The 27,344-nt window shown below is 35.2% G+C and overlaps 4 protein-coding genes across 5 annotated transcripts; 3 read left to right on the top strand and 1 right to left on the bottom strand.

Moving 5' to 3' along the window:
* The first annotated feature begins 1,046 nt into the window (after positions 1-1,046).
* LOC147411180 (signaling peptide TAXIMIN 1-like) lies at positions 1,047-3,340 on the top strand. Its single transcript, XM_086445604.1, has 2 exons — positions 1,047-1,273; positions 1,403-3,340. Exons 1-2 carry the CDS (start codon positions 1,164-1,166, stop codon positions 1,524-1,526), a joined length of 234 nt encoding a protein of 77 aa, XP_086301730.1. The 5' UTR covers positions 1,047-1,163; the 3' UTR covers positions 1,527-3,340.
* Positions 3,341-3,781: 441 nt separating this feature from the next.
* On the top strand, positions 3,782-9,255 carry LOC147411179 (malate dehydrogenase, mitochondrial). The gene is made up of 7 exons (XM_086445594.1): positions 3,782-4,105; positions 4,207-4,380; positions 4,478-4,646; positions 4,728-4,789; positions 4,922-5,046; positions 6,182-6,299; positions 8,891-9,255. The coding sequence occupies exons 1-7, from the start codon at positions 3,830-3,832 to the stop codon at positions 9,029-9,031; spliced, it is 1,065 nt and encodes a 354-aa protein (XP_086301720.1). The 5' UTR covers positions 3,782-3,829; the 3' UTR covers positions 9,032-9,255.
* Positions 9,256-12,726: 3,471 nt separating this feature from the next.
* LOC147411178 (uncharacterized) lies at positions 12,727-13,137 on the top strand. The gene has a single exon (XM_086431832.1). It carries the CDS (start codon positions 12,727-12,729, stop codon positions 13,135-13,137), a length of 411 nt encoding a protein of 136 aa, XP_086287958.1.
* Positions 13,138-14,042: 905 nt separating this feature from the next.
* On the bottom strand, positions 14,043-18,744 carry LOC147411177 (inactive TPR repeat-containing thioredoxin TTL3-like). Of its 2 annotated transcripts, none has more exons than XM_086445585.1 (7): positions 17,482-18,744; positions 16,536-16,731; positions 16,263-16,447; positions 15,844-16,177; positions 15,243-15,447; positions 15,043-15,140; positions 14,043-14,914 (listed from the first exon to the last, which is right to left on the bottom strand). In XM_086445585.1, exons 1-7 carry the CDS (start codon positions 18,345-18,347, stop codon positions 14,762-14,764), a joined length of 2,037 nt encoding a protein of 678 aa, XP_086301711.1. In that variant the 5' UTR covers positions 18,348-18,744; the 3' UTR covers positions 14,043-14,761. The 2 variants fall into 2 exon arrangements, with proteins under 2 accessions (XP_086301711.1, XP_086301703.1); XM_086445577.1 differs by having other exon boundaries at positions 15,043-15,149; positions 17,482-18,737.
* Positions 18,745-27,344: the final 8,600 nt, after the last annotated feature.

Here is a 27,344-nt window from a genome sequence, read left to right as displayed (position 1 = left end):
CAAATCAGAGGTCGCAACCGCAGCGCAAGAGAGAGAGAGGGAGGGAGGGAGGGAGGGAGGGAGATGTGCCGATGGCAGCCGCAGGTTGCAGGTCCCACCGTCGCAGCAGCAGAGACAACGATGGAGAGAGAGAGAGAGAAAGAGAGAGAGAGAAGAGAAAGAGAGAGACGGTTGTAACTGGTGGCAGTCGGTGGCAGCGCAGATTGTAGTCGCAGTCGCAGCCGCAACCGAGAGACGAGAGACGAGAGAGACGAAGAGGGTTTTTATTTAAAAAAAAAATTTACATTTTTGTTTTTATATATAATATCGGTTTTCGGGTTGGTTCGGTTATTTATCAATCCTGAACCGAAAATCAAACCGACCTCATCGATTCTTATTTTCTTTGATCCGAAATCGAACTGTATTTAACTAAAACCGAACCAATCCAGTCCAAAATTTAAGGATTGGTTCGGTTCTCGGTTTGAACCGAATTAAGTTGCACCCCTAGTATATACAAGAAAAAAGATCTATGGTTCCTGCACTTGCAAGGTCAATTGCGTACCGACCTCTTATAATTTATCATGAAACACATCAGACATCAGTTGAGTATATATCGAGTGAAGACTTTCTTGTTAACATTATCTTATCATATTAGCCTAATTAGAAAAATTGATGAGCCGTGCTAGAGTGGCCTCAAGGGAGCATGTCATGGGCACATGTCTCCAGGGCCAGCATTAGTTTTATAAAAATCGTACCCCGTAAGTCACGTCTGGAGTCATATTTTACAAAGTCTCGTACTATATTATAATAATGCTATAGTGATTACACAGGAACCTGCACTGAGGTGAAGGTATGTTCAGAACCATTGATGCTTTTGAATTTTTTCTCGAGGAAAAGAATATACGGTTGTGAGTACACCTCCACGTTAGCGCAGTGTTGAACACAGTGTCTAATTAAGTAACTTTAGCATTTTTTCTTTTAAGGTATCCAATCTTCCAGTGGGACCTACCCAACAGCTATCGTTGTCGCTTTGGGTAGACGGTAGTAGCAAAGATAGAAACAACTTCTTTGGTCACTCATCTCTTCGGTCTGAAATCCTAACCCTAATAACAAACAATTCTAAAGCTTCATTTTCGCAAAAGAAAGAATCAGAATCGATTCTCAAACACTTTTTGCAATTAAAGATGTGTTGCTGCGACAGTGAATGCCGCCCAATTGGCTTTCTATTGGGTCTTCCTTTCGCTTTTCTCGCTGTTCTTATCTCCATCGTTGGTGTCCTCGTCTGGATTGTTGGGTTCGTTCTAACTTTTTTTTTTCTTAAAAAAAAAAAAAAAAAAAGAGTTTCTTGATCTTGATCTTGATCTACTCTGATCTGATTTATGTTTTTGTTTTGTTTTTAATGGATTAATTATTTATGTTGCAGATTGACGTTGACTTGTATTTGCCCATGTTGCCTATGCGTGACGATCATAGTGGAGTTGGCACTAGAGTTGATAAAAGCACCTCTTCATGTCATGGAGTGGTTCACCTCTAAAATCCCTTGTTGAAATTAGTTTTTCGATTGATTTATTTGGTCGATTAGGCTTTATTTTTATTTATCTTTCTGTGGATTTCGATGGCAGATGTATTTGTTTTCAGATTCAGATTTGTTCTGGTTTTTTTTTTTTTTTTTTAAATGTTAATTAGGTCATAAATGGCTGTGTCATAAGATATATTCATTTGTCTTAATAAATTAAGTTAGCTTATCGGCCTAGAATTTTATTTGTGATTTAATTGAGAGAAAATTGTGAGCTTTTGGTCTGTTGTTCAGAGTTTTGGTTTTTATTAGGGGTTTTCTTGATCAAAAGAAAGTGATCATGGGAAAATGAATTCTGCCATGGTTTTAGAACTCATCAAATCAACTTGGAATTTCCTGAGTTGGCTCGATTCAGTTGGTTTTCAACGTGAGTTAGCCCCAAATTTCAATGGAACTCGTCGAGCAAACTCATCAAGCCAACTTGGCCGAGTTAGCTCGAAAATTCTCGCATATAAGAAATTACCGAGTTATCGTGTGGGGTGGGGGGAGGTATATATAAAGAGTTGTGCTTGGAGTGACCTCACGATTGTACTTCATATCGCACATCCAGACGTGAAAGTGTGTAAGAATCATAGATGTTTTTCATCGAGATACAAGTCAAAAAGTATCTATAGTTCTTACACACTTTTCATATCGAGATGTGCAATATGAGGTACAATCTTGAGGTCACTTCAGCATCATTCATAAATATAAATAGTACTTATGTTTAAGGTGTCGAGTAAAAATAAAAATTATTTTTCTTTTGTTCTTTGCAAAAATATTAAGAATAATGCTTAGAGTGATCTCAAGATTGTAGCTCATGTCTTACTTTCTTGACGTGGAAGTGTATAAGAATCATAAATGCTTTTCTTTGATAGCATGACTTGAATGTTAAATACAACCTTATAATTTAATTTGATTTTGAGTTGATTTGATCGAGGTTACTAAATAGACTTGTGGGTTTGTCCCATCAAGTTTCAAGTCTACTATACAAATTCTAAAGCTAAGTTTATGTTATTTATTATTATCTTTTAACCCAACCACTAAATGGTATCTCAATTGAACAGTGGGAATAGGTTCTTTTCTTGGAATCAAATAAATGGTAATGTCATGGGTTAGTTCTTATGATTATGGTATTTTTTTTTTCTTCTAAGTTTTGAGAGAAAGACAAAGAGAGGTGTACAAGGACGTTCGGCTCGGATTTGATATTAAATTTCAAGTATTTTTCTTCATTGACTCTCACAGTGAAGAAGATTAGATCTGCACATGTAGTCATCCTTGTGAATTACATAAATCTTAGTGTTCTTTGATTTGATATTTATTTTTTTAATTGTGTTAAATAAAAATTATTGTCTCCCAGGGATTATATAAAATGAGGATTATTGATGAAAGAGGATACACCTCAACTGTAGAAAGTCGTATGCATACATGATATGTATCCACATGAGTATAAATCTTTTTTCCCCAAAAAGTAATTGTACAAAGTGTCTTTGTTACTCACAACACTCAAATGATTTCTAGTTGCTTATTGTTATGTCCGATGAATTCAAAATAAATGGGTATTTTGATTCAAATTTTGCAAATATTCAGATTTTAATTTTGATTAATATATTTTTTAACAATATAGATCCATTGTAATGAATAAAATGGCCTAATAATGATCATCGATGAACATGTAAAATATTTAACTATTGACCATATGGGATATAATGCGAGCAAGACATATATTGAGACATAATATACAAATGATTTGATGAACATGAATTTCTTACTAATAAAATTAATTACTTTTCAAAGATTAAAAAACAGTCAATCTGAAAATTTAGACATTTTAGAAGAAGAGGGCATTTACGTCATTTCATTAGTCTTCCATAGAAGACCCCAGGCCAAGGGTCTCAACAAAATCACCTGAAGCTAACTGCCACTTGGCAGCTTCTTACGTGGTCTCTGAAAAATAACAATAGCACGTGACAAAAGATAGCACGTGTCAACTTTTCCTTTGAAATATCTCCCACCAAATGCTATTTAGCCAACAATATTAGTCAATATAAACCATCAGATAACATCTAATTATTTTCGACGGTCCCAAATGGTTGTAATAAAGTCATTTTAATCATCAGATATCAATCATCTAATTATTTTCAACGGTCCCAAATGGTTGTAAAAAAGTTCTAAGTGACGGAGTTCTCGAAAACCACACAACACCAAACCACTTTCGCTTCTTCAAAAAGCCCTTTCTTTCCCCTGACTTTATTCATCACTGTTTCATTTCCTCTCTCTCACACACAAGCGAAAATGAGGGCTTCGATGTTCAGATCCGTCGAAAGAGCTCTCAGAAGCGCTTCTACGACTTCTCCATCTTCGTTTTCATCTCATCTTCTCCGTAGATCCTATGCTTCTGAGTCGAATACGGAGCGGAAAGTTGCAGTCTTGGGTGCGGCGGGTGGAATCGGACAACCACTCGCTCTCCTCATGAAGCTCAACCCACTTGTCTCTAAGCTCGCTCTCTACGATATCGCTGGAACTCCTGGTGTTGCAGCCGATGTCAGCCATATCAACACCAGATCTGAGGTTTCTTCTCTCCTTCCCCTCCATCAATCCTCTTTATAGATCTAGGGTTTCTTTATTTGACCTAATCTGTTTGTTTTTCTCTTCGAGTTTGGGTTTTTTAGGTTGCTGGATTCATGGGTGAAGATCAATTAGGGCAAGCTTTGGAGGGATCTGATTTGGTGATCATCCCTGCTGGTGTGCCAAGAAAACCTGGAATGACTCGTGATGATCTCTTCAACATTAATGCTGGTATTGTTAAATCTCTCTGTACTGCGATCGCAAAGTATTGCCCTAATGTAAGTCGTGATTTGTGATTGTTTCTTTGATTTAATATAATTTTTTAGGGTTTTTGATTGATGATGATTTGTTACATTTCTTAATTATTAAAATTAGGCGGTAATTAATATGATTAGCAATCCGGTGAATTCCACTGTACCAATTGCCGCCGAGGTATTCAAGAAGGCGGGGACTTACGATGAGAAGAAACTGTTTGGTGTGACTATGCTTGATGTTGTTAGGGCTAAGACTTTCTTTGCAGGAAAGGCGAAAGTGCCAGTTTCTGGTATGTTTTTTTCATTATTAATTGTATTTTTTTTTTGTTGAGTAGGGTTAAGACTTGCATTGATTTATTTGTGATTCACAGAGGTCAATATACCCGTTGTTGGCGGTCATGCTGGCATTACAATTCTCCCTCTCTTTTCTCAAGTAATTTTTTTTTTCTCTGCTTCGATCTTAATCCATTCTCTTAGATTGGTTTTTTTTTGTTTTGTAATGTTTGGTGTGGTTATTTATGGTGAAAATTTGGGAAATTGGTTCTCTGTTTTTGCAAACTAATAGGCAACGCCAAAGGGTAGTAATTTGTCGGATGAAGAGATTACGGCTCTTACAAAGCGAACCCAAGATGGAGGGACAGAGGTTGTAGAGGCAAAGGCAGGGAAAGGATCTGCTACATTATCCATGGCGTAAGTTTGGGCACCAACCTTCAAAGCTGTTTTGTGGATAAATCGTTTCCCTGGAAATTGTTATTGTTTTAATATAGTTCTAGTTTTTTTTTTTAGTTTTCCACTTTGGCAAATTAGCAAAAATTGGAATTCCTAATGGTTGAGTCACTTTTTTGGATTCAATATCTCGGTTCTATGGGGTATCACCAATTTTGAGTCTGCTAAAAAGAGTTTTGATGCAAATTTTTTATAATCATTTTTATTTTGGAATCTTATGAAGTTCAACTTGTTCGTATAGTGTTTTAGTTTTGTGATTTTCATGTCTATTTTGATGGTCTTCGAGTATCAGCCATCTAGCACTTTGAGTTTTGTTCCACTTTTGGAAGACCTTACTTTTTCATATGTAAATGTAACTAATGTATCTCCTTCATAAAGGTTTTCCCAATAACGACGAAGTAATTTTTAACTAGCCAAGATTTGTTATTATTCTTGATATGGGATTGTGCTGAGCCAAATTGCTTACAGAGAAAGCTAGTTACTGGTTCGGTTGTTTGGTTCACAAAAATTGTGAATTTCACATATTTTTTAAGGATTGTTGTCGGATTGTCTTAGAAAATTCCAAGATCTTTATTGATCTTGTCTCTTTGACTATATCAGATTATGCCGTTGTATGTCCATACTGAACTGTAAATAGTTCTGGTAGTTTGCAGTACTTTGTTAAGTTTTCATGTGTTCCAATCATTCCAAATCATCACTAAGTATCACTTATACCTGCAATCATTATTTGGTTATAGAGAAAGATTGATACCCAATACCAGTTGATAACAATTCCTGTTAACTTGTAAGTTTAGAAAGAAATTGGAGAGTTTGTTCTTTCTAAAATATAATAATTTTCTTTGCTACTTCTTTCGCATGCTTTTATTAAGATACACATGCTTTGATCATTACAGAATGTCATGTTGTTACATAGTCTTTAAAAAAAACTTGACTAGTACTACTTTAGTGGGACTTATCTGAGCTGCAAAAGGATCTTTTTATGTCTCTTTGTTGCTTCATTATCTTATCTCTGTTCCATTGCTGCTTTTAGTTGCTGAATGTTTGATTCTAAAAGTAAAATCGGTTGCAGTTTGAATCTAAGCTATATCATTTTCTGCAGCTATGCTGGGGCTGTTTTTGCTGATGCCTGTTTGAAGGGACTCAACGGGGTTCCCGATATTGTTGAATGCTCTTATGTGCAATCAACCATCACTGAGCTACCTTTCTTTGCTTCTAAGGTGCTTGAATTCTACTTATCAATGAAATTTTTTCTACTTCTCTGATTTGATACTTTTATTTATGATGTCAGTAGTCTCCTAGGGGAATACTTGTTTCTTTTCATGCAATGACTTCCTTTATTTATTTAGTTGAAGTGATTTTTATGTCGGTGAATCTTTATTTCATTTTACAGTTCAATGCTTGAATCAAATCTATTGAATGTGACAGTAAACAATACTTCTTTGTTGCTGTAATCAAGCCCATTTTATTATAGCTGTTCATTTTTTCTTGTGAATTGATGTGACTAGCTTGCTTTTCTTAAAGTACTTGGAGGATCGTTAAAAAATTATAAAAAAATTCATCTATAAACAATGATTCTTAAATTTAGTCTTTGTTGTTGTTTTCTAAATCATAAACAATATATGTGGATGACAAGAAAATGCAAATCCATGCACACAATTTGAAAGCTTTTAAATTGGGACAATTGATGTGAGATCAAGACTTGTTTAATTTGATGTTGATGTGATGATACATGATTCATCTTTTGGAAGAGATCTATTAATTGTAAAAGTCTATGATAGTATCTCCATAGTGCATATCTGTTTCACCAGGTACATTGTATTGTCATTATTATGTATAGATGTTTCATGACCTTATCCTTACATGATGGATTACAAAGTATTTAGGGCATTTGTGGGTTTTTTTTCTTATTATAAATTTTTTGGATATCATTTTATGTTTTTTTAACTCATAAGAAAAATCTTATGACCTTACAATTTGAATCACAATTCGTTTTCAATCCCACTCGCAATTTTACATCATGACTCAATGACAACATATTGTATGTAATCTTTTTTTGATAAGCTTTACTTGCTGAAATCTTCTATCCTTGGTACTATTCTTGCTTTGGAATTTTGTTTCCGCTCCCACTTCATCAATTAATTTAACTAAAATTTGTTTTCAATGGCTACTTCCTTGTCCCCCATGACCAGACACTCTCTCAAATGCTACTGCTTTGTGCCACTGATCAATAAAATTCACGACATTATTTTAGGCTGTGTTTTATGGCTATATAACAAGAAAGTGTGATACTTAGTGTACAACTTCCACGATCACATATACTTAAAAAAACACGCTTGTGCATCTCCACATCACATATACTAAAAGAAACACCCATGCACTGGGACACACCAAGATGCATACATAGATTTTTTTTATTGTTTTTTTTTTTTGAGTATAGGTTATAAGTGTGTTTTGATCTCAGATCTGTGGTATAACTAAGCACAGACTTTACCACTTCATTGAGGTGGCACCGTTTTTACTAAGATAATTATGAAAAATGTTTTATTTTGTATGTTTCTTTAGTAACACAGAATTAATGATTACCCCCTTTTGTAGTAACACAGAATTTTAGACAAAAATAGGAACATATTAGAATGTATCGATGTGTTACTTTTTGTTATGATACATTACAATGTAGGTAAGATATGTAAGGAATTCTGATTATACCCTTGTATGTCATCAGTATAGCCTCAAATATGGATTGTATGATAAATTTAGAGGCAAGAGAATTGATACATATAAAGCATATTCAAGTTAGATGATTGCCATCAGTTTTCTTGTTTTTTTCCCCTAAAAATTGTCATCTAAATCTAGTATAATATGATTAATAATTCTGATAAAATATGATATGATTAATGGGTATGGTGACTATTTGTTCTCTAAATTGATCTAGTGTTCTCTGTGATTAGCAAGTGTATGCTCTTTCATGCAAGCCATTACATTATATTCACAGGAATGAGCTGCACTGTTTGTTTTTTTTTTTTTTAAACTTCTTGGAACAAATGCACGTTATCATGTTTAATGAGGATATTGCGACATAAGAAGGCAAAGCCTTGATTTCAGAACTGAGTGGCTGTCTTGTGGACTGATGCTCCATTCTTGCTTCAACCACATTGACTTGTTTTTCTCAGCTTCCATTTGTTTATTAGATCTTTGACACATCCGTCCATTTAGTAAGTCATCTTATTACATGGAAGGTGCCAACTTAGCTAAGTTGATAAGGCATGCAGAGTGTTGATATGACGACTGACCACTAACCTTTGCTTGCCTAGCAAAAAAAGTCACTAAACGCTGCTAACTTCTTCTCAAACCCAAAAGAGCTTATTCCTACTAGTGGAGTTCATGGTGCTGATTTCTGTTCACTGCTGGAGTCTTGTTCATTAACTAGGTGTATGAATAGTGAACTGGACAATATTGTTCTGAATCATTTTTAAGAATTTCAAGAAGCCTCGATAGGTTGTCAAATATCTGTTAAAGTTTTTTTAGTTGGAGTGAGATTCTGAATAGCCAACTTCACAAAGAGAGTGCAAAGTCAAAAATCACCAGCAAATTGTTCTTCTGTACAGGAAGTTCTTCCTATTTGAGATTCAAAATCATAATCTTGAAAAGTTTGATTTATTCATTCGAGATTCGAAATCCTTTATTTCTATCATATCTGAATATTGATTACCTGGAATATGCCCACTTTCATCACATTGTTCATTTCTTAATTCCATATTGAAAGTATTCCTGAACAGGACCCAACAATTATGTTTAATGGTGTGCACAGGTAAGGCTGGGAAAGAATGGTGTGGAAGAAGTACTTGGGTTGGGCCCTCTCTCTGATTATGAGAAGCAAGGCTTGGAAAGTCTCAAATCCGAACTTAAAGCTTCCATTGAGAAAGGGATCAAGTTTGCAAATGAGAATTAATTGAATGATGGTATTTGTTGTCTGTCTGGATTCTGAGGCTTTTTTCATACTAGGAAAAATCAAAATTTTGCTGTCTGGACTTATAGAGTGTGTGTTTTACTGCTTTGGCTGGAAAGACCGTGTACTGCAGTTCTTTTATGCCTTGTTTGACAGAAAATCCAGTAATAAGTTCCAATGGGGTCTGTTGGTTAGGTGAAATAATAAGTATAGTTGCATTTTTGACAGATTTGCAGATTCTTTTTTGTTATTCTCTTCTCTACTTGCTCTCCTTCCTATCATTTTCTTTTTTGGTGGCTAAGCAAATCTTTTTGGTGGCTAAGCAAATGGGATAGCAGAGACCTCCATGATCTCTGTGGAAAGACAACGGTTGTTTCTACTGGAATAAGTTTGTTTTGATTTCTGATCTCCGAGTTCTCTTAAGTTGTACCCACTAATGTCGTCGTGCAAAACAAGATATAAATGGGAAATGGACGATGGGTTGTCAACTTTTGTTTAATCTGGGGAGAGATGTACGATGATATGAGGAGGACCAATGATTTTTGAACTCAACCTGACAACTGGACTCAAAAATTTCACTTACGTGTCATGTGCAAAGAACTGTAGATTCTTTTAACGACAGGTCAGTTGTGTATCTCAGGGGCCGAATCTACGGTTCTTTGCCCAAGCCACGACGGTGAGTTTTTGAATACCGTGTGGGTTGGGTTTCAAAAATCAGCATTCTATGAGGAGAGCTAATTCAAGCACCCACTCTTAACAACTCTCCCAAAATTGATAACTCGGATACAGTAAGGAAATTAAAATCGAGATGGGAAAAGTTTTGAGTATAATTTGGATTATCATCAACAAACTTTCACAGAATTTTTAAAATTAAAAAGAAAATAAAGATGGTAAAAATTTAATTTCATAAATGAAATGGTTCCTAGATTTATAATATAATCTATTAAGGAAATCAATTGGAAGTAGATTGAAGTAATGATAAGCAATATATTCATTTGAGGAACTTGAAAGTTCTTCCTAAGGTGAAAATTTCACTACTTTCAAAGATATCTTTACATAGACAACAATGAAGATGAAAGTTCCAAACGAAAACGAGGATGAGAGAAATATTTTCATGAAATATATTAGGGGTAAGCTTATAACCATGTAAGTGGTATGATTTGTCATGAATTATATGTTTTCGTAAAGTGAAACTATAAATGTGTGAAAACATGTCTGTTAACAATAAATTTTAACAAATCTATCTCGAGATTCATGAAATAAGATCGCAAATGATTTTATTTATTTTGAAAAAAACGGAAGTACAAATCTCAGTATTTTCCTCTGATTAACAGTCAAATACAAAATAATGACGTATGTAGTTTTTATTCTTTTTGGATTTTGTGTTGTATCAATTGAGAAAGTTACCTTGATGATGACTTTGTTTGTGTTTGATCTTCTTAGAGACTTTTGTAGATTTTTTTCTCTCTAAACTTTGTACTTCATCGACTAAGAAAGATTTCTTGACTTTCGGAGAATGACTTTAGACTTGATCTTTTTTTTAAATTGGACTCCAAGTCTCTTGAAGAGCTTTGCTTTATCTCTGGAATATGACTTGAGAGCTTCTTCTTCTCTAGAAGAAGAACTTCTGTCTTCAGAGAGAAAGTGATTTAGATTCCCTCTCAATGAGAGAAGTAAAATAACATTTTCAAATATGCCCCCTACCTAACCGGATTTTACATAATCGATTTAAATGGTATTTGATTATTAATCCAACCCATTTTAATGGGTTTTGAATTTAATCATGGACTAACCCGTTTGTTGAGTACATTGACCCAATACTTAATGCGAATCACTTAGATTTATTGAACCATGGGTTTTATATGTGAAAATTCAAAACCTAGACTTGTAGGAGGCACATTCTCAATTAATAAATTCAATTTGGATGCGAGGCCTATTTATAATTTTAGGTACTTCATTTTTATTTATAAAATTTGTAAAAATCTCATCAAAATTTTGATGCTTACAATGTCAAATACAAACGGAAAAAAAAAAAAAAAAAACCATCATTATCGTCATCGAAATCTTATCCCAAAGATTTGGAGTTGTCTAAACAAGTATCGTCATCCATCCTCCTGTTCCTCTCACTCTGATACATAACTACTCCCCATTGGTGCACAGCTAATCCATACGCTGCTTAGTACCCTAAATCGACATAGGTGGGTAGCTAGACAATATCCAGGTGAAGAAACAATCCTCTTTAAAATTCAAATTTCATTTAAAGATAATTTTAAAATAAAATTTGGTACTATCCACGAGATGTGCTACACTGACACCCTACAACACTGTTTATATAGAGAACCATTGATTTTCCTCGAGTGTGCAACACTTGTATACTGAGAAAAAGCATCAATGGTTCTATCCACATCACCACCTCAGTGCAATGCTGGGGGCAGTGTTGTAGGAAGTTAGTTTAACATTTCTCACTATCTATCTGTAATAGAGTCCACTGTTGCGTAACTCAACTCCACTGTCGTTATTCTGAAAAATAAAAATGATGCCCAAGGCCTTCACACCACTCAGTAAGCATTATTTTAAGGGAAATTACGTGCGGCCGCTTAGTAATCCAGTTATTAGAATCTTTCATTCTTAATGACTTCTCATCCCTATAATAACTTAAAATCAAGTTGTCAAAATCGATTATTTAAATTGTTAATGGATATTAGCTAATCATGTTCTAGCATCGATATCGACATTGTAAAATCAATGATCTAGATTGTTGTAAGAGGTCGATCACAATTGGATCAAAGATCGATCTCAATTTTTTTTTTTATTTACAAAAATTATCATATACTAATTTCATAAATAAAATTTAATTTAATTTAATTTTACAAAGATGGTTATCTATTGTATTGGTCATCTTTGCTATTTACCCTTTCTATGAATCTGAATTACTTAAGCCCATAGAGGTAAATTAACCAAATTGTTGTACAAGTACCTTACATCATATATATATATATATTTCCTCAAAAATGATTTTATGAAATAAGATATATTTATTTTTGTAGATATTTAAAAAAAAAAAAATCCTGATAATATGACTTACTAGGTGACATACTCTATCGACTCTTTGACGTGGATAAGTTCGAGAACTGTAGATCTGTACATCTCAAGATACACAACTCCCTTGAGATATACTTTCTATGGGAAGTGCAATCGTGTATCACGAACCGTACAAATTTACGATTCTCGAACTTATTGAGTAATTTTGGCATTATATCCTAGTCAGTAATTTCTACAAAATATATAGCTGATTAAGTAATTTTCCCTACTAATTTTTCACTAAAATGTATAATTGAAACTAATCAAATTGATCAAATGTTTAAGATCACCCCATCAACACAAAATATATAACCATAAATGGCCTCATCTTATGGTCGACATCAAAGTAAAATAAAATAAGATAAGTCTTAAAATGCACACCTGCACGCATTTTTAGACAAAAAAAAGATAAGATTCTTATGAAGTATGAATCCAAAGTGTGACGGCCCATCCAATGCAACTTACTTATGTTTCCTCCGTTCAATTTGTCCCAAACATTTAATTACTAATCGCATCAAACTATAAATTCTACACCACCTTCTCCCCCTAAAGACATTAAGCAAGAAAAAAAAGAATATATTTCAAATTTCTCTCATATAGACTTAGTGAAATCAGCCATGGCAGAGAAGGAAGGAGGCATTGTGAAGAAAGGTCATGAGGAGGGTTTGAAAATGGCCACTACTCTTTTAGAAGAGTTTGGGCTTCCTCTAGGCCTTCTCCCACTCGAAAACGTGGTCGAAGTTGGATTTGTTCGGAGCACCGGATACATGTGGATCTTACAAAAGAAGAAGGTGGAACATGGTTTCAAGATGATTAGTAAGCAAGTAAGCTATGATGTAGAGATACGTGGATACATCGAGAACAAACGGATCAAGAAACTCAAGGGAGTTAAGGCAAAGGAGCTCATGTTGTGGCCACCCGTTAATGAGATCTATATCGATAACCCACCGACCGGGAAAATTCACTTCAAGAGCCTTGCGGGCGTCACCAAGACCTTCCCAGTCGAGGCATTTGGTGCAGGCCAGTAGGATTTGTGGCCTTTTTTAGTGTTCTTCATGGTTCACTATTAGATGGTGTTTGATTATGTGGTAGAAACCAGCTTTATATGGTTTATATGTTTGTGTTTGTGTTTTTAAAATTCAGTCTGGACTTCTCTAAGGGGGGACAGATTTGTTAGTAGAGAAATAAATACCATAAGCATACTTGAAGGTATATTTATCATGTAATGGGATTTGGTTTAAGTAACCATGGGGAAACAATAACATAAAGCTATTTCCTTATATGAAATTGAAGAGTACAATTTATAACCTGAATTCTTTATTCCTTTCGGCTCAATGTGTCTGACCATAGTTTTGAAATCTAGATTCAGACTTATAACCCGATGTAACCCAACTCTCTCAATTAACTTGGCAAATCATCGAGGCAGCTTGAAAATGCACCAAGTCAAGTAAGAAACTTGGCCAAGTTATATGGGTATGTGTAATATTTTTGTGGATTAAATAAATATTTTTATTTCTTTCGAATATAAAAAAGATAAATATTTTAAATTTGATTCAGTCCGATTCAACCTGCAAGTTGGCGACTAGACTTGACTCGATGAACGCTTAAGTTTTAAAATTATGTGTCTAACTACATTATCATCATCTTTGTTGTAATCAAAGTTATATCTAAAAAATTTAGGGTCAATGTTTCTTTATCCAATTTAGGGTATATATATTTTGATGTTCCTTTTGACTTTGTTGCAAATGACAAAATAATTTCAATCCACTTTTTTCATAATTCATCGTCTAATGGCACTACTACTAAATTGTGACTGTTTAACGACCTTGAATAAGGGCCCACACAAGAAAATCTCATTGGCAATATGTAACCACCGGATTCGAGAGGTTTTTTATAATCAAAACCGTGGTGAAAAATTCTCGAAACCAATTCCTAGACATTAATAATCAAAATGATTTTTGGTGAGTAGATCTTCCAAGATGGGTTATAATGGGATTGGCAAGGCAGTGGTGTTTGCAACCAAATTCATAGGAGTACAAGATCCTGAATTTTACAAAGTGATAAACATTACAGAGTGTTTGGATGTAGAGTTGGATTGGTTGGTCAGACTTAATCCAGTGGGCACGTAAAGAACTACAACCAAAAATGCCCTCAGAACTTGGGTGAATTCGATCAAATTATGGTCCCTTAATATTCAATGAATGTTAGAACAAGAACATTAATATGACAATCCTCTCACTAACCCCAATGTCTTCCAATGTCTCATGTATAAATCATATATAATGTATACAACCTCTTCTACCACCAAATCCTCTCTTTCTCTCTCAAATTGAACTGAGGAGCCAATTTATTGTACATCTTTCTCAGTTTCTCAAGATGAAGGTGAGAATACAAGAATGGGCAGGTCTACGCAAACGGAAAAAAAAGAGGAGGATTGGAGAGCTATGGAACCAGAAAGAATAAAAACAGAACCAATAAATAAAAACTGAAAAATAAGCTAAGTTTTCTCTCCGAGTTCTTCTGGCGTTGGCTCTTTGAAATTATTATGTAACTTTGTATGAGTATTGGGGAAGGGTGGAGGGCTTTAGGAAACTTCTGCTTCAAGGTGGGTGTGATGAAATTGCAAAAAATGAAACAGTAGCAAAGACTATTTTAGAGACTATAATGCCTCACCGAGTACTCCAAGACCTGATCGCTTGGGCAGATCATTTCCTTTACTCTAATACCCTTCTTGTAAATCTTGAATGTTGGAACAATCCTCACACTCTCAGATTTTGCTACTGCCCGGCTCTCCTCCACGTCCACCTTCCATGAAACAACATCCAATTGAATTGATATCAGATAGCTTTCTTTTGTTCACAGATATCAGACAAAAATGAAAACTAAAATAAGTTTAACAAACATGATTGATATTTGTTTACTATGGGTTCTACCTTGAAAAAATTAATAGATGGATATCGAACACATAACATGTTCACAAATGGGGATATCTGCTCGCATTGCTGGTTTGAGCCTGCCTTGAAATGGACTACTGAAACACCTGAGAGTTGAAGTATAAGTATCATTCATTCATAATTAGTTGTAATTAATTGAAGAACCAACACAACAGAGAAAAAAAAACAGGAGGGGCCACCTGGGGCAGATATAGCCGCTCCAAACTGATTTATGTCTGAGATTTCCACTACTTCGCCACCAAACTTTAGATTATAGGTTTCCTCCCCCTGGGATTTCTTCAAGGAAAGTTGGGCATGGAATAGAGATTCTGCCACCTCATTGTCTCCGGGAAGCTCCCTCCTCAAGACCTCATAATCTTTCACTGATTCGGCCCACCGTTCAAGCTATAATCCCACAACAAAAGGAGCAAATGATTGATTAATTTTACCCCATTAAATTTCTGGGAGCCAAATCTTCACTATTACAATGGGAGAAGGCAGAGTAGAAATGGTTCGACACCAAAATTGGAGCGGCCATAAATGCCACCATTTTTATATTTAAACTTAATATAATCAGGTCATTTTGGTCAAAAACCAAGAAAATTCCATCCCACTATCTTATAATCACCTTACTTAGTTTTCAAAATTACAAAAAAAAAAAAAAAAAAGTCCTGTTTTGTACTATGTAATCTTCAAGAGCCCTTTAATCAACATTTTAAATTGCAAATAAGACCACATGCCACCTTCTAGTTGCAAATAAAACACATGGAGACGAAACAAAAAGTTAAAAATTTAATTCACCTTGCCATTAGATGCCGCACGCCGAAGAAGGGCCTTGGTGTAATTGGGTTGAAACCTGAGAGCTTGATTACAGTCTTCAATAGATCTTTCCCACTGTCTAAGCTTTGACCAACAAGCCGCTCTATTGCAATAGAGAACGGAGTTGGAAGGATCGAACTCGAGGCCTTCCCCATAAACTGAACAAGCTTCATTAAACTTACCCGAATTAAAGAGATCATTACCATGGGCACGGGCTCTTGCCACCGACCTCACATTGTTAAGCATCACTGAGACCTCAATGTTTTTTGGATCAATCTTCCTGGCCTTCTCAGCAATTTCAACTGCATTCTCAAACCTGCAAGACATCCATCACCCATTCTCACTCACCCCAAAAGACCCTTAACTATTTGTCTTGTGGAACTTGACATTTCTGAACTCACCTTCCCAATGCCATTTCAACTTGCGCTCGGACGAAGAACACGTACGATTCAGAGAGCATCCCGGAGAACTTGGTTTGTGAGTAGGAGGGAAGAAATGTTTCAAATTTGGGAATGTTTGCCAGGCCGGAGTCTGCATCCTTGAGTTGGTAGAGCTTCAGAAGGGCTTCTACTCTACATGCAAAGAGCTGTAAATTCCATTCATACCCATTCAGGTAGGCTGATTTTCTTATCTCGCAAAAATTTTACTGAAGAAACTAGACATGAGGATTTTACCTGAGGAGAAGTGTCTGCCCCGGAAGCAATGGCAGCATCACCTTCCCTTAAAGCACTCTTCCAATCACCAATCTTCCTGGCATCAGCACATCTGCTCATATGGTTCTCCACTGCCCGCAACTTTTGCAACTCAGCTGGATCAGGCCGCTGCCCGGGAAAATAAAGGTGCCTCTGTGCATTCTCAACTTGGCCAAATCTGTAGAAAAATCAAGTTAAAGGAACATTGACCAATCTTAACAAATCTAGATTCCTTAATGACACAATGAGGAGAAACAATGGAGATCCAACTGATTGATCCACATTTCACAAAACCAGCTAAAATGATGAAAATACAAAGAAACTTAAATGGTTCTAAGGGCTACAGAAATTACCCATGAATCTAAATCAATCAAGTCACCATGAAAATTAAAGGTACTCATGATTTATAATGCCACTTAGATTAGCAAGATACAGAAATACACAAGCATTGTTGAAAATAAACAGCTCAAAGTTTGAGAAGAGCAAATAAAAGATAACCCATTAATCTCAATAATTCAGGCTGAAATCCAACAGATTCTATTAATCTACATAGACTACAAAAGCACCACTGAAACTAAACATCTCAAACTTTGCTAAGAAGAAATCAAAGATAACCCATTAATCTCAATAATTCAAGAAGAAATTCAATAGATTCTATTAATCTAAATAGACTGAACAGCAAACTAAAACAGAACCCATTCATCCAAATCACTCAAACATCAAAGAAAGACAAAGAAAACCCATAACAAAAATTTAAACAGTAAGGCAGATCATAAAAACACGAGCCATTCATATTCATTCACAAAAAACTCAATGACAAAAATGAAAAACAAACATTATTTCCACTAAAAAATCAATTAAAATGAAGGAAATATAAGCTATAGAAACATAATAACAATGCAAGGTCGAATCTTTCTTGCTCACTCACCGCAGATACAGAGACACCAATCGCTGATGCGCCCTCCCATACCCAGGATCCAATCTAACTGCCTCCTCGCATTCCCTCACCGCCTCGACCAATCTGCCAAGCCCCACTAATGCTGCTGCCCTGTTGTTCCTACATACTGCATTATCGGGTGAAATCGTAATAGCTTGATCATACAAACACAGAGCCTCCACAAAATTCCCCCTTATAAACTGTTCGTTCCCTTCCCTCTTTATCTCCTCGAGATCTGAACTTGCTCCCTTATCTCCACCCAATTTCACCCCAATTGTGCCCCGCATTATACTTCCGTGCCCATAATTCCCTATTCCCGATCCCAAAACATCCTTTCGAGCCGAATTCCTACAACCCATTCCCGTCTTCAAAAGTTTTCCAGAAGGACAAATGTTCCCGGTCGGAAGAACACTCATAACAGGAGAATTAATCGAACTCACAGCAGCGCTTCCACCTGAATAGATCAATGTGTTACTGCAAGAATTCGATCTCCTATGACCGGGTTTGGGATTACGAATCACTGAGGTGAATCGGACACTTTCAACAGCCGTTGGGCTGTTTTCGCTCGACCCCGAAAGCTCACCCGAGTTATTATTTCCACCTTTATCAGCTCTTTTAACAACTGGGTTGTTCCCAGTTTTGCTAGAAACAGAACCAGAAGAGCTAGAGCTGCTATGGGCAGGGGTGGAAGAAGTAGCTCTACCGCCCGAACTACGAGTTCTTAGAGGAGAAACTGGAGAACCCAGATCGAGTTCTTTGAAATCTGGCTTATTGTTCTCGTAGCTCAACAATGTGTGAAACTTATCAGTCAGGGAATCAAACCCAATTTCGGCTGTTGGTGTCTCAGAATGCGACATTTCTCCCTAAACAACCAAAAAGATTTTATATTTTGTTTTCTGGGTGTTCGTAATTTTCTTCAATCCTCCTCTCTATCAACGATGTCTGTCTCTTCCATTAAATAAACCACCAAAACCAAGAAGAACAAAGAGATGAAAAAGATCAGAGATACTGAAGGAGACCCGGAGAAAGAAAGAAGGATGAAGAGTGGTTTGAGAGAGAGAGTTCCTTCTCTCCTCCCACTTTCACCTGCAGACAAAGTCTGCTTTCTCTCTCGCTTATTAGTCTCTCTTTGTTTATTATTTCTTCTAATCTCTTTGCATTTATATTTCTGCCAATTTTACAAGACGAGAGAGAGAGAGAGAGAGAGAGAAAGTGTGTAGATGTTGTGGCATGTGTGGTGTGCTCACATGTTCCCATTGAGTTGGCAGTATGAAGTAGAGATGACCATTCTCTCTATTTATCTTATTTTCTTCTTCTTTTGGGACCATCAATGACCAGCATCTCCCTATTGGATGAATTCGAGTCCAATGATCAATAGTTATTTGATTTTGATTATGATATATTTATGTTTGATAAAATAGATTATGTAAATTAATCTTAGTAAAACTCTATTAAACATTATGTTCACATGAGATGTAATGAAAAATTATTACATTATCATATCAAGATGCGTGATACATTTTATGAAAAATCTTTAAATTGTTCTTTTCCTAATTTAATGCTTAGTTGGGTGGGTTGTTTGCTTATTTTAATTTGATCACAAATCAACTTTCAATTTTGGAGAGTGTTCACTTGTGTTAGGGTAGAATGCATACCTTCAACTTTATTTCCATACCTTTATAAGTATGTAGAAGTCATACGTAGTTGTTAGTTCCAACCATTTGGTACTAAGTTTGTGTTATATTTGACAAATATTAACCACTCTAGGACATGGTTTTAAATCTCGTTCGATTCCTTTCAGTATCGTCCTTTAATGAGACAGATTGACAAGTCATCTCAAACTTGAGGTGCTCAAATAAGGTGGAAGGCATCATTATTGAATGAGATGATTAAATCGGACGACTCGATCTCATTCATGGATTAGACGAAACATCAAAACGAGTTTTAAAACCATACCTTGAGAGCTGTGACCTTGGCTTCATGATGAAGATTGGTTTGAAGTTGTCATTTTTTTATGCCACTCTGTCAAGGATTTTCTCATAGTATATCTCTTTTGTCAATGATCCTAACTACTCTAAGCATGAGATCTCATAATTGCAAATTTTAAGAAAATTCATTTTTTTAAGGAATTTCATTCAATTAAATAATTTTTTTTTTAAATTAAAAAATATAAATTATCTTTGAAAAGAGTTGAAAATTTTCTAATAGTTTTCCAATAACATGACATATTATTATTAAAATAATGTTGACGTGGCCTTAGGATGGAGCATCATATCGCACTTCTTGACATGAAAGTGGATAGAAATTATAGATGATTTTTTCATCGAAATAATATGAGGTTCCAGCTTGAAGCCACTCCAACACGACTCTTCTTATTATTAGGTGTGACAGTTAATGAAAAATCGGTGTGACAATATCAAATATCTCAATTTCTTATTCTCGTCTCCTAAATTAGAATCCAATGTAAGATTAAAATTTGTATGAAGAATTACGAAACTACCCTTCATCTCATTTATCGGCCAATTCCATTCCCATAAATAACTTGAACTGGTGGTATACAGTATATTATATACTGGGTTCTTACTATGGCATCGAGAAGATTTCGTTAAATGTCTGGCTCATAAGGGTATTATGGTCTTTTCAATCGAAGGTATGGGACAGGGGCAGCTGGCCATGTGCTGTGTACCGTGCCAGCATCCTCCAGCTAAGCAACAAAAGGAGGAGTTAACAATCTAACCATGGTTATGATGAGAATGTTGACCCAACTAAAAGAGTTAACAACCTAACCATGGTTAAGGAGAGAATGTTGACTGGGGAAAGACAATCAACCATAGTTTAAGGAGAAAGAATGATGACAAGGCGATCTGTCACCGCCAACTGACCCATAATAACCAACTCAGCTCGACTCATCTCGTTTAAATGAAAAAGAAATAGAACAAAATTTTGGTTAATATTTGAGAAGCCCTCTTTTGTTTCCAACCTAATGACATCTTCTCTACCTTGACCTAACTCTTCTATTATAGATTAATGAAAAATTGACCTTAATACCACCATTTTCAACCTCTTAGTCAAAAAGCCCTTGATTTTTATTTAAATTATTTTTTATTATCTATAATTTTCAACCTCACTTTAACTCCATTTTAAAAATCCTTGATTTTTCTACCAAAAATTCTATTGATTTTCCTACAATTTTATTAAATCCTGACTATTATCAAATCTAAATAATAAAAAACATCTAAACAATTGTGTGTGTGACATAAACATCGAATCAATTACAATTAAAAGAGATAACCATCATTTACTATTTTGTGGGTTAAATCTCCCAGCAAACTGTAGTATCATGGGATTCACTTTATTTCTTTTATTCTTTACCTCCTCTAATTTACTATATTTTTCTTTTATATCCCATTAATTTACTTTATTGTTTTTCATCTTTTACCTCCTTAAATTTTAATTTTTTTTAATAATACTTCTCCAAATTTTTTTTTTTAACTTTTACCACTTAATTAGAAAAAGGATGTCTCTCTAACTATATTATATTTTTTCTTTTACCCTTTTAATTTGCTTTATTATTTTGCATCTCTTACCCTTTTAATTTTAATTTTTTTTTAATAATACTACTTTAATCAAATTATAGTTTCTTGAGATCTATTTTATTTCATTTATTCTTTACCTTCCCTAACTTTACTATATTTTTTATTTTCCCTTTTAATCTACTTTAATATTTTTTTTTTATCTTTTATTCTTTTAATCTTAATTTTTTTAAATAATAATATCGTTCCAATTTTATTTTTTTCGTTTTTACCCCCTTAATCCAATAAAAGATGCCCGTATAGGCATGGATGAACTCTAGGATAAACTACATGGTCAAAATAACCATTTAATCTATTGTAATCTACTTTGCCTTATAAATGGAATTGTTATGATGAGAAGGATGTCATCACTAGTTCAAAACTATGTGATGATCCTCGAGATAAACAAATAAATCACAAGGACAATCGAATGGAATCAACCCCATAGGAGGATTTGGTCAACATCATTTGTTAATGAGCTAAAGAAGTTGAGAAATATGTATCATGTGAAACCAATAATGAAAGGGGGACAACATGAGCAATGGGAGTGCCTAATTTGCCTTGTGGTTGAGTGCTTCTCCAAATCACATGGCAAAAGAGGTTTCTTGTACTTAAACATGTATGGAAAAAAATTATTTGATGAATCCTTATGGAGGAATTTTTATTTTTTATTTTTTAATTCTCTTACACACCCTTGAATTTAAGATTGAAATTTGATCCAATTGTTGAGATTTACCTTTTACCACCTTTGTCATCAACAATTATAAATTGTCGATCTCGAGGCTTGAACACAAGTCGTTGAGATAGATAATTCAAATCGAAAAAATCAACAATTTAAATGATTAATCTCAATGATTTGAATGATCGATCTCAATAATTTGACTTCTACGTTTTACAAGAATATAAGGATGAGAGGACATTAAGAAAGAAAATTTTTATTGACTGGATTGTTAAACTAACACCCAAAAGGGAGGGTGCATTTAAAAAGTTCTTCCTACTGTTGGGCCCACTGAGTAATTTTTCCTAAAAAAAAGTTAAAACTTAAAAGGACTAAAATACCGACATGAACATCCACGGATCCACCAGATGGGAATTCACCATAGCCATTGGATTTGATCATTTAATTCATTGTTTTTCATGTGCATCCATAGCTGTGTCATCAACAAAGTCAAAGTTCACTTTCCAATGCCAGGCCATGATGATATGTTGGACACGATGTCTAGCACTTCATATTCAAAATGGTTACTGTCAAATTAGGGTAGCGGAGTCCATGGGTACCATTTACCCAAAATCAAAATCGAAATAAAAAACCCAGGTTCCGACTTCCTTTTTATTAGAATCGATTAGAGCCGGGTCTAATAGGAAATTGAACTGATAGGAAGTAGAACCATTAGGTTCTATTCGATGGGTATCCAGAATCGATTTATTTTTACATGTACATTTAAGAATTTTCTATATTTCAAAATTAATATATATATATATATATATATATCATAAAATTCTTCAATTTTTTATTTAAATTAAATATTGGAGCTTGGAATGGCTAATCTCTTCTTAAAGTTTATTACTTGTAAAAAATATGATTTTTAATTTTTTATAAAAAGTCATTAAACCATATTTTTAATAGAACAAATTATAATTAAGTTGATACTTTGTATAAATTATTATTATTATTATTTTTTTAGAAGGGATTCTTTTAATAATAATTTTTTCCCATTTGATTATTCACGACCGAAACCGGGTACCCATTATTTTTAACAGTTTCAGTTCCACTTATTTTAAAACCGGATCCGAAATTGATAAGAATCGGAATCAAAGAAATATAGCTAACTGTAGACACCTCAATTTGAACGGGCCACTTCTCGAAAGGGTCCAAAAATATCGATTTTTCAAATAAATGGGCCAACGGGCCTTAAGGGCCAAACTCATTGAAAAGGGACATTTTTACCAAACCGAGGCCCCTAAGACCTCTCAATGGTTTAGGAGGCCACCAAAAGGACTCGGCCTACCTTACGACTTCCCAACATTCACCGCTCCGCTTCCAAAAAAAAACGTCAAATTTTCGATAAATTTCACCAACGGGCTTAAAAAGCCAACACGTGGCATTCGCCAAGTGCATTTTTGATCAAATTAATGAGTGCAAAATCTAAAAAAATTTTAAAATTAAAAAGGTGAGACTTGAGATGCCTACCCCTCTTCTACTACCACCGCTCCGCCTCAACCAATCCCTAAAATCCAAAATCATTTCTAAAACCCAAGTCCAACACTACAAAGCCCATAAATCATTAATCATATCCAATTCATTATCCAACCCACAACCCTAACCCATAAACCACAACCCACATCAACCAATCACTCTTTTATCATCAAAAGATGACACATGTCATCACCCCCATCTCACCTCCCTCACCCAACTACCTACCCCATTAATTTGCTTTAAATCCCATCTACCCACACATCAACCCATCACCTTTTCTCTCAAATCAAACACATCTACCCACACCCCTAACCTATACCTCCCCTAATCTACCCTCATCATTCCCTACAAAACCTATATCTACAACCTAAACCTACACCATCCTCTCAAGTCAAACACTCAACCTCTCCCATCAACTTATCTCAACCCTTCATTTCCACCCACCTTAACACATGGCATCATCTCCCTCACCCTCCCAAAATATCATCAACCACCTCTTTAAATCCTTCATTTTCTTAAACCAAACACCATTTAATCTCAACCACCATCTTAAACTTACCTCACCAAACACTCCACCCAAATGGGTTGGGTAGGATCCAAACCATTTGGGTCAAAACTCACCCATTTAACCCCCCTTCCCTAAATACCCTCCAATCTCCTCTAAATGACACCCACTTCTCTCTCAAACTCATAACCATTCTACCCATTTTCTTCACTTCACCCCATTATATCCCTAAAATAACTCCTAAACATCTATAAATACCCTCATCCTCTTCCCAAAAATGGCCCCCAACTTCTCATTAAAAACTTCTCCCCTACACTCTCTCTACTAACAACCATCACCAATTCTCACCAAGTTTACCAACTCTCTCTCACAAATCCTCTACAAGTCTCACTAAAACAAAAGAAATCCCTACTCTCTCTAATCACCTCTTCCCATCCTCATACTCTCATATTATACTAAGGATTCAAGAAGACTCAAGCAAGAAGAAGAAAAGAAGAAACAAGATACAAGGTGGGTTTGAAGCACACCCCCCTCTCTTTCTCTAACCTTCTACTATTTCCCTCTTCTAACACCCCCTTCTTCTATTTTATTTTACCCTTTTTGATGGTTGGGCCCCAAGGCTAAGGTTCATATGGGTCATTTTCATTAATGAAATGACCCTACGATCAAGCCGAAAATGAATCCCTACTTAGGGAACAAATGCACCCACGTGGCACATTTTTCACCTTCTTTTAAAAAATAAAATGATCGAATTATTTGAGGTTACCGCCACGTGGCGGGGAGGAAAGGGTGCCTAGCACCTTCCCTTTTCTTCAACCGAGCCGCTTACCCAAATCTCGAGGTTTGACTACCCCTTTATCCATCGTGAGTCACTAAACGCCAAAATGTCACATTTTCTAAAAAAATGCACATCGGGTGACCATTCACACCCACTTACAAAATGAATGGTGGCGACTCCAAACCATTGTAGATATGGTCATCGTAATGGCGAAATCCCGCGTCTACACTAACTTTCCTCGGAACCGACCTATTGGCACTCCTAAATGAGGGTAGAGGCATGATGTTCACGTGGATAAAAGAGGACATAAAAACAATTGTACAAATGATTGGACTCAATTTTACGAGAAACAAAAACCTATCCACGACAATGACAAAGTTAAGGGTAATGACATTAGTTTCTAACAAAAACTAATGATTCTTTCAATTATTCAAGAATTCAACACCAGCTTAAATTAATATGGAAGCTTAGCAATCCTAAATTCCACAAAAAAAAAAGGTACCAAACTAGTTGATGACATAAGGTACCAAACTAGAAGATGAAGGCAGCAGCCACTTATCTTCCAAAGAAAACCATACTTGAAGATAGTACACTCTCTATGAATTGAACTTCAATTATGTCAAGAAACGAAGTCGATTTATAGGCTCAGAAATTGAATGTGACACACAATGTATGAATTGTAGTTCAATTCTGTCAAGAAAAAGAAGTTGTACAAGAATTCAACTTAAATAATCTAATAGTAGATTTATACCAACACCCCATGTAGAGAAACACAGAGAAGCTACATAGGTAGATAAATACTAGATGAGAGTAAGTTTTTATAAGCAAACAGATAAGAATTCTGTAATCTTTCGTGGCACATAAAACTACTGCTAGATCAAAGAGACAGAACTAATCATCTAATATACTGTTTCTTTGGCCTTGTCTTCTTTTGAACATCTGGTGTGGCCTATTAACATTTACACTACCCACCAAAGAATCGATTGACAATCTCTGTAGAAGTTAAAATTTCTACTAGAATACATCCTCAACTGGATGTCTCCAATGGAGAAATAACAATTGACGAGCAAGTCCAAACTTCTGCTTTATCAAAAGAAGACCACGGTTAGTATGGGCATATATTCAGATATATGTCAGCAAAGACATAATAATGAAGGCTAAATAGATGATCGGAACAGCTTATTTCAAAGAGAAGTTTTTAATTTCTTGAGTGTGGGGTTCAACTTGGACACTGCAAGAGCACAATTTCCAAGTCAAAGGCAAGAGTTGGTTAAACATGTACTAAGAAAACAAGAATTGAACTAATCAAAAAAATAATAAGAAAACAAGAAATTGAACAAAATCAAATTCTTGCTAGAATCTGAGTATAGGAATCTTGAATCTCTTTTGTACCAAATATAGATGCATAAATATTCTTCTAAGGGTGCTCGTCCTTGATGATGTAGAACATAGCCAAATGATACAGTGCAAACCATTTCTAGACCTGTGTCGTACATGTCATGAAGAAGATCGTTAGACCTTTGTGAAAGAAGATCAGTAAAAGATGAAATCTTGATGAATTAGTTTTCTAAGCATGAGCATCTGCAATGATGAGGAGCACCTGTAAATCCTCTGTGCCATCCGGATTGGTGGCCTTAGTACCTCATTATTTCTAAATCAGTGATCAGATTGATACCTAAAGGCTCAGATTTGGCGATAAGTGGTAGAGGAATACGAGTAAGATGGCCCATCTAACTGTAAAAGAAGTTCTCAGGAGCCTATTTAATAGTCAAAACCTACATGGTATGCACTATCCATAATCTACAAAAGAAGTAAAAGCATTTGGTATACCATTTGAAAGCTTACATCCCTTTATTAGACTTCTTTTATATATATATTGGGGTGAAGAAACCACAAAATAATGATTAGGTGAAACGGGAAAGTCGAGCGAGCGGAAATGTGAGAGAGTTGCATGATATTTTAAGAGAGTTGCTATTGCCACACCAACTTATACTAATGCCACACCAATCGTATGCAATTCTTTGGTGATTTATAAAGGAATTGGTGTGGCATTAGTAGCTCTATATTTTAATTCCATTAATTATAATGGACATCAGAGGGTTAAGATCAGGACAGGGGCAGGTAAGACCAAGGTATGAGGTCTCCCTATGGATTTGTGGGAGCTTTTGCATGGAACATGATACACTAAAGCAAAATCTGAATCTTCCATGTACCATGTGATAGAAAAGTTGATGAACGGACATGCCATGATATAGAAAATTCAATTTATAAATAAAAATAAAACTTCTCGAACCTAAACATAGTCCATACTTAATTGTGATATAAAAACAAAATTACACAATACAATCACAGTGCCAGAATACTGAGTTCTACATCATGGTTATCATACTAACCGTAAAACTTGTAGTTAACATGTATACTATAAACCTCGTCAGATGTTCCACTCCAATGACTCTGAAGCTCAAATGGGTGCACGAATCCTGCAATCGACGTGGTCTCAACCTGTTAAAAAACTTTCAGAAACTTCCAAGAATTAAAAATTGTTGTGGTCGCATCTTCCTCTTTGCAGGGGCAGCAGGAATTCCGTATGAATCCATAGGTTGGTGCCACAACCATAAACTATGGCAAATATTTTCCAGGTTGTTTCTCTATGTTTGGCCTCCGAAGAAGACTAAATGAGAGAAAATCCAAACCATATACACGATTCTTAAAATAATGGAGCACCTTTATATATCCTACTAAGCAACATGCTTTAGCACAAGAAACAGTGGACAAATCCTTCCCCCTTTTCACATTGTTTTG

The sequence above is a fragment of the Akebia trifoliata genome, chromosome 1 (genome assembly GCF_017979445.1).
Source record: "Akebia trifoliata isolate Shusen 1 chromosome 1, ASM1797944v1, whole genome shotgun sequence".
Classification (NCBI taxonomy): Eukaryota; Viridiplantae; Streptophyta; class Magnoliopsida; order Ranunculales; family Lardizabalaceae; genus Akebia; species Akebia trifoliata.
This window is presented reverse-complemented; position numbering and strand designations above follow the sequence as displayed.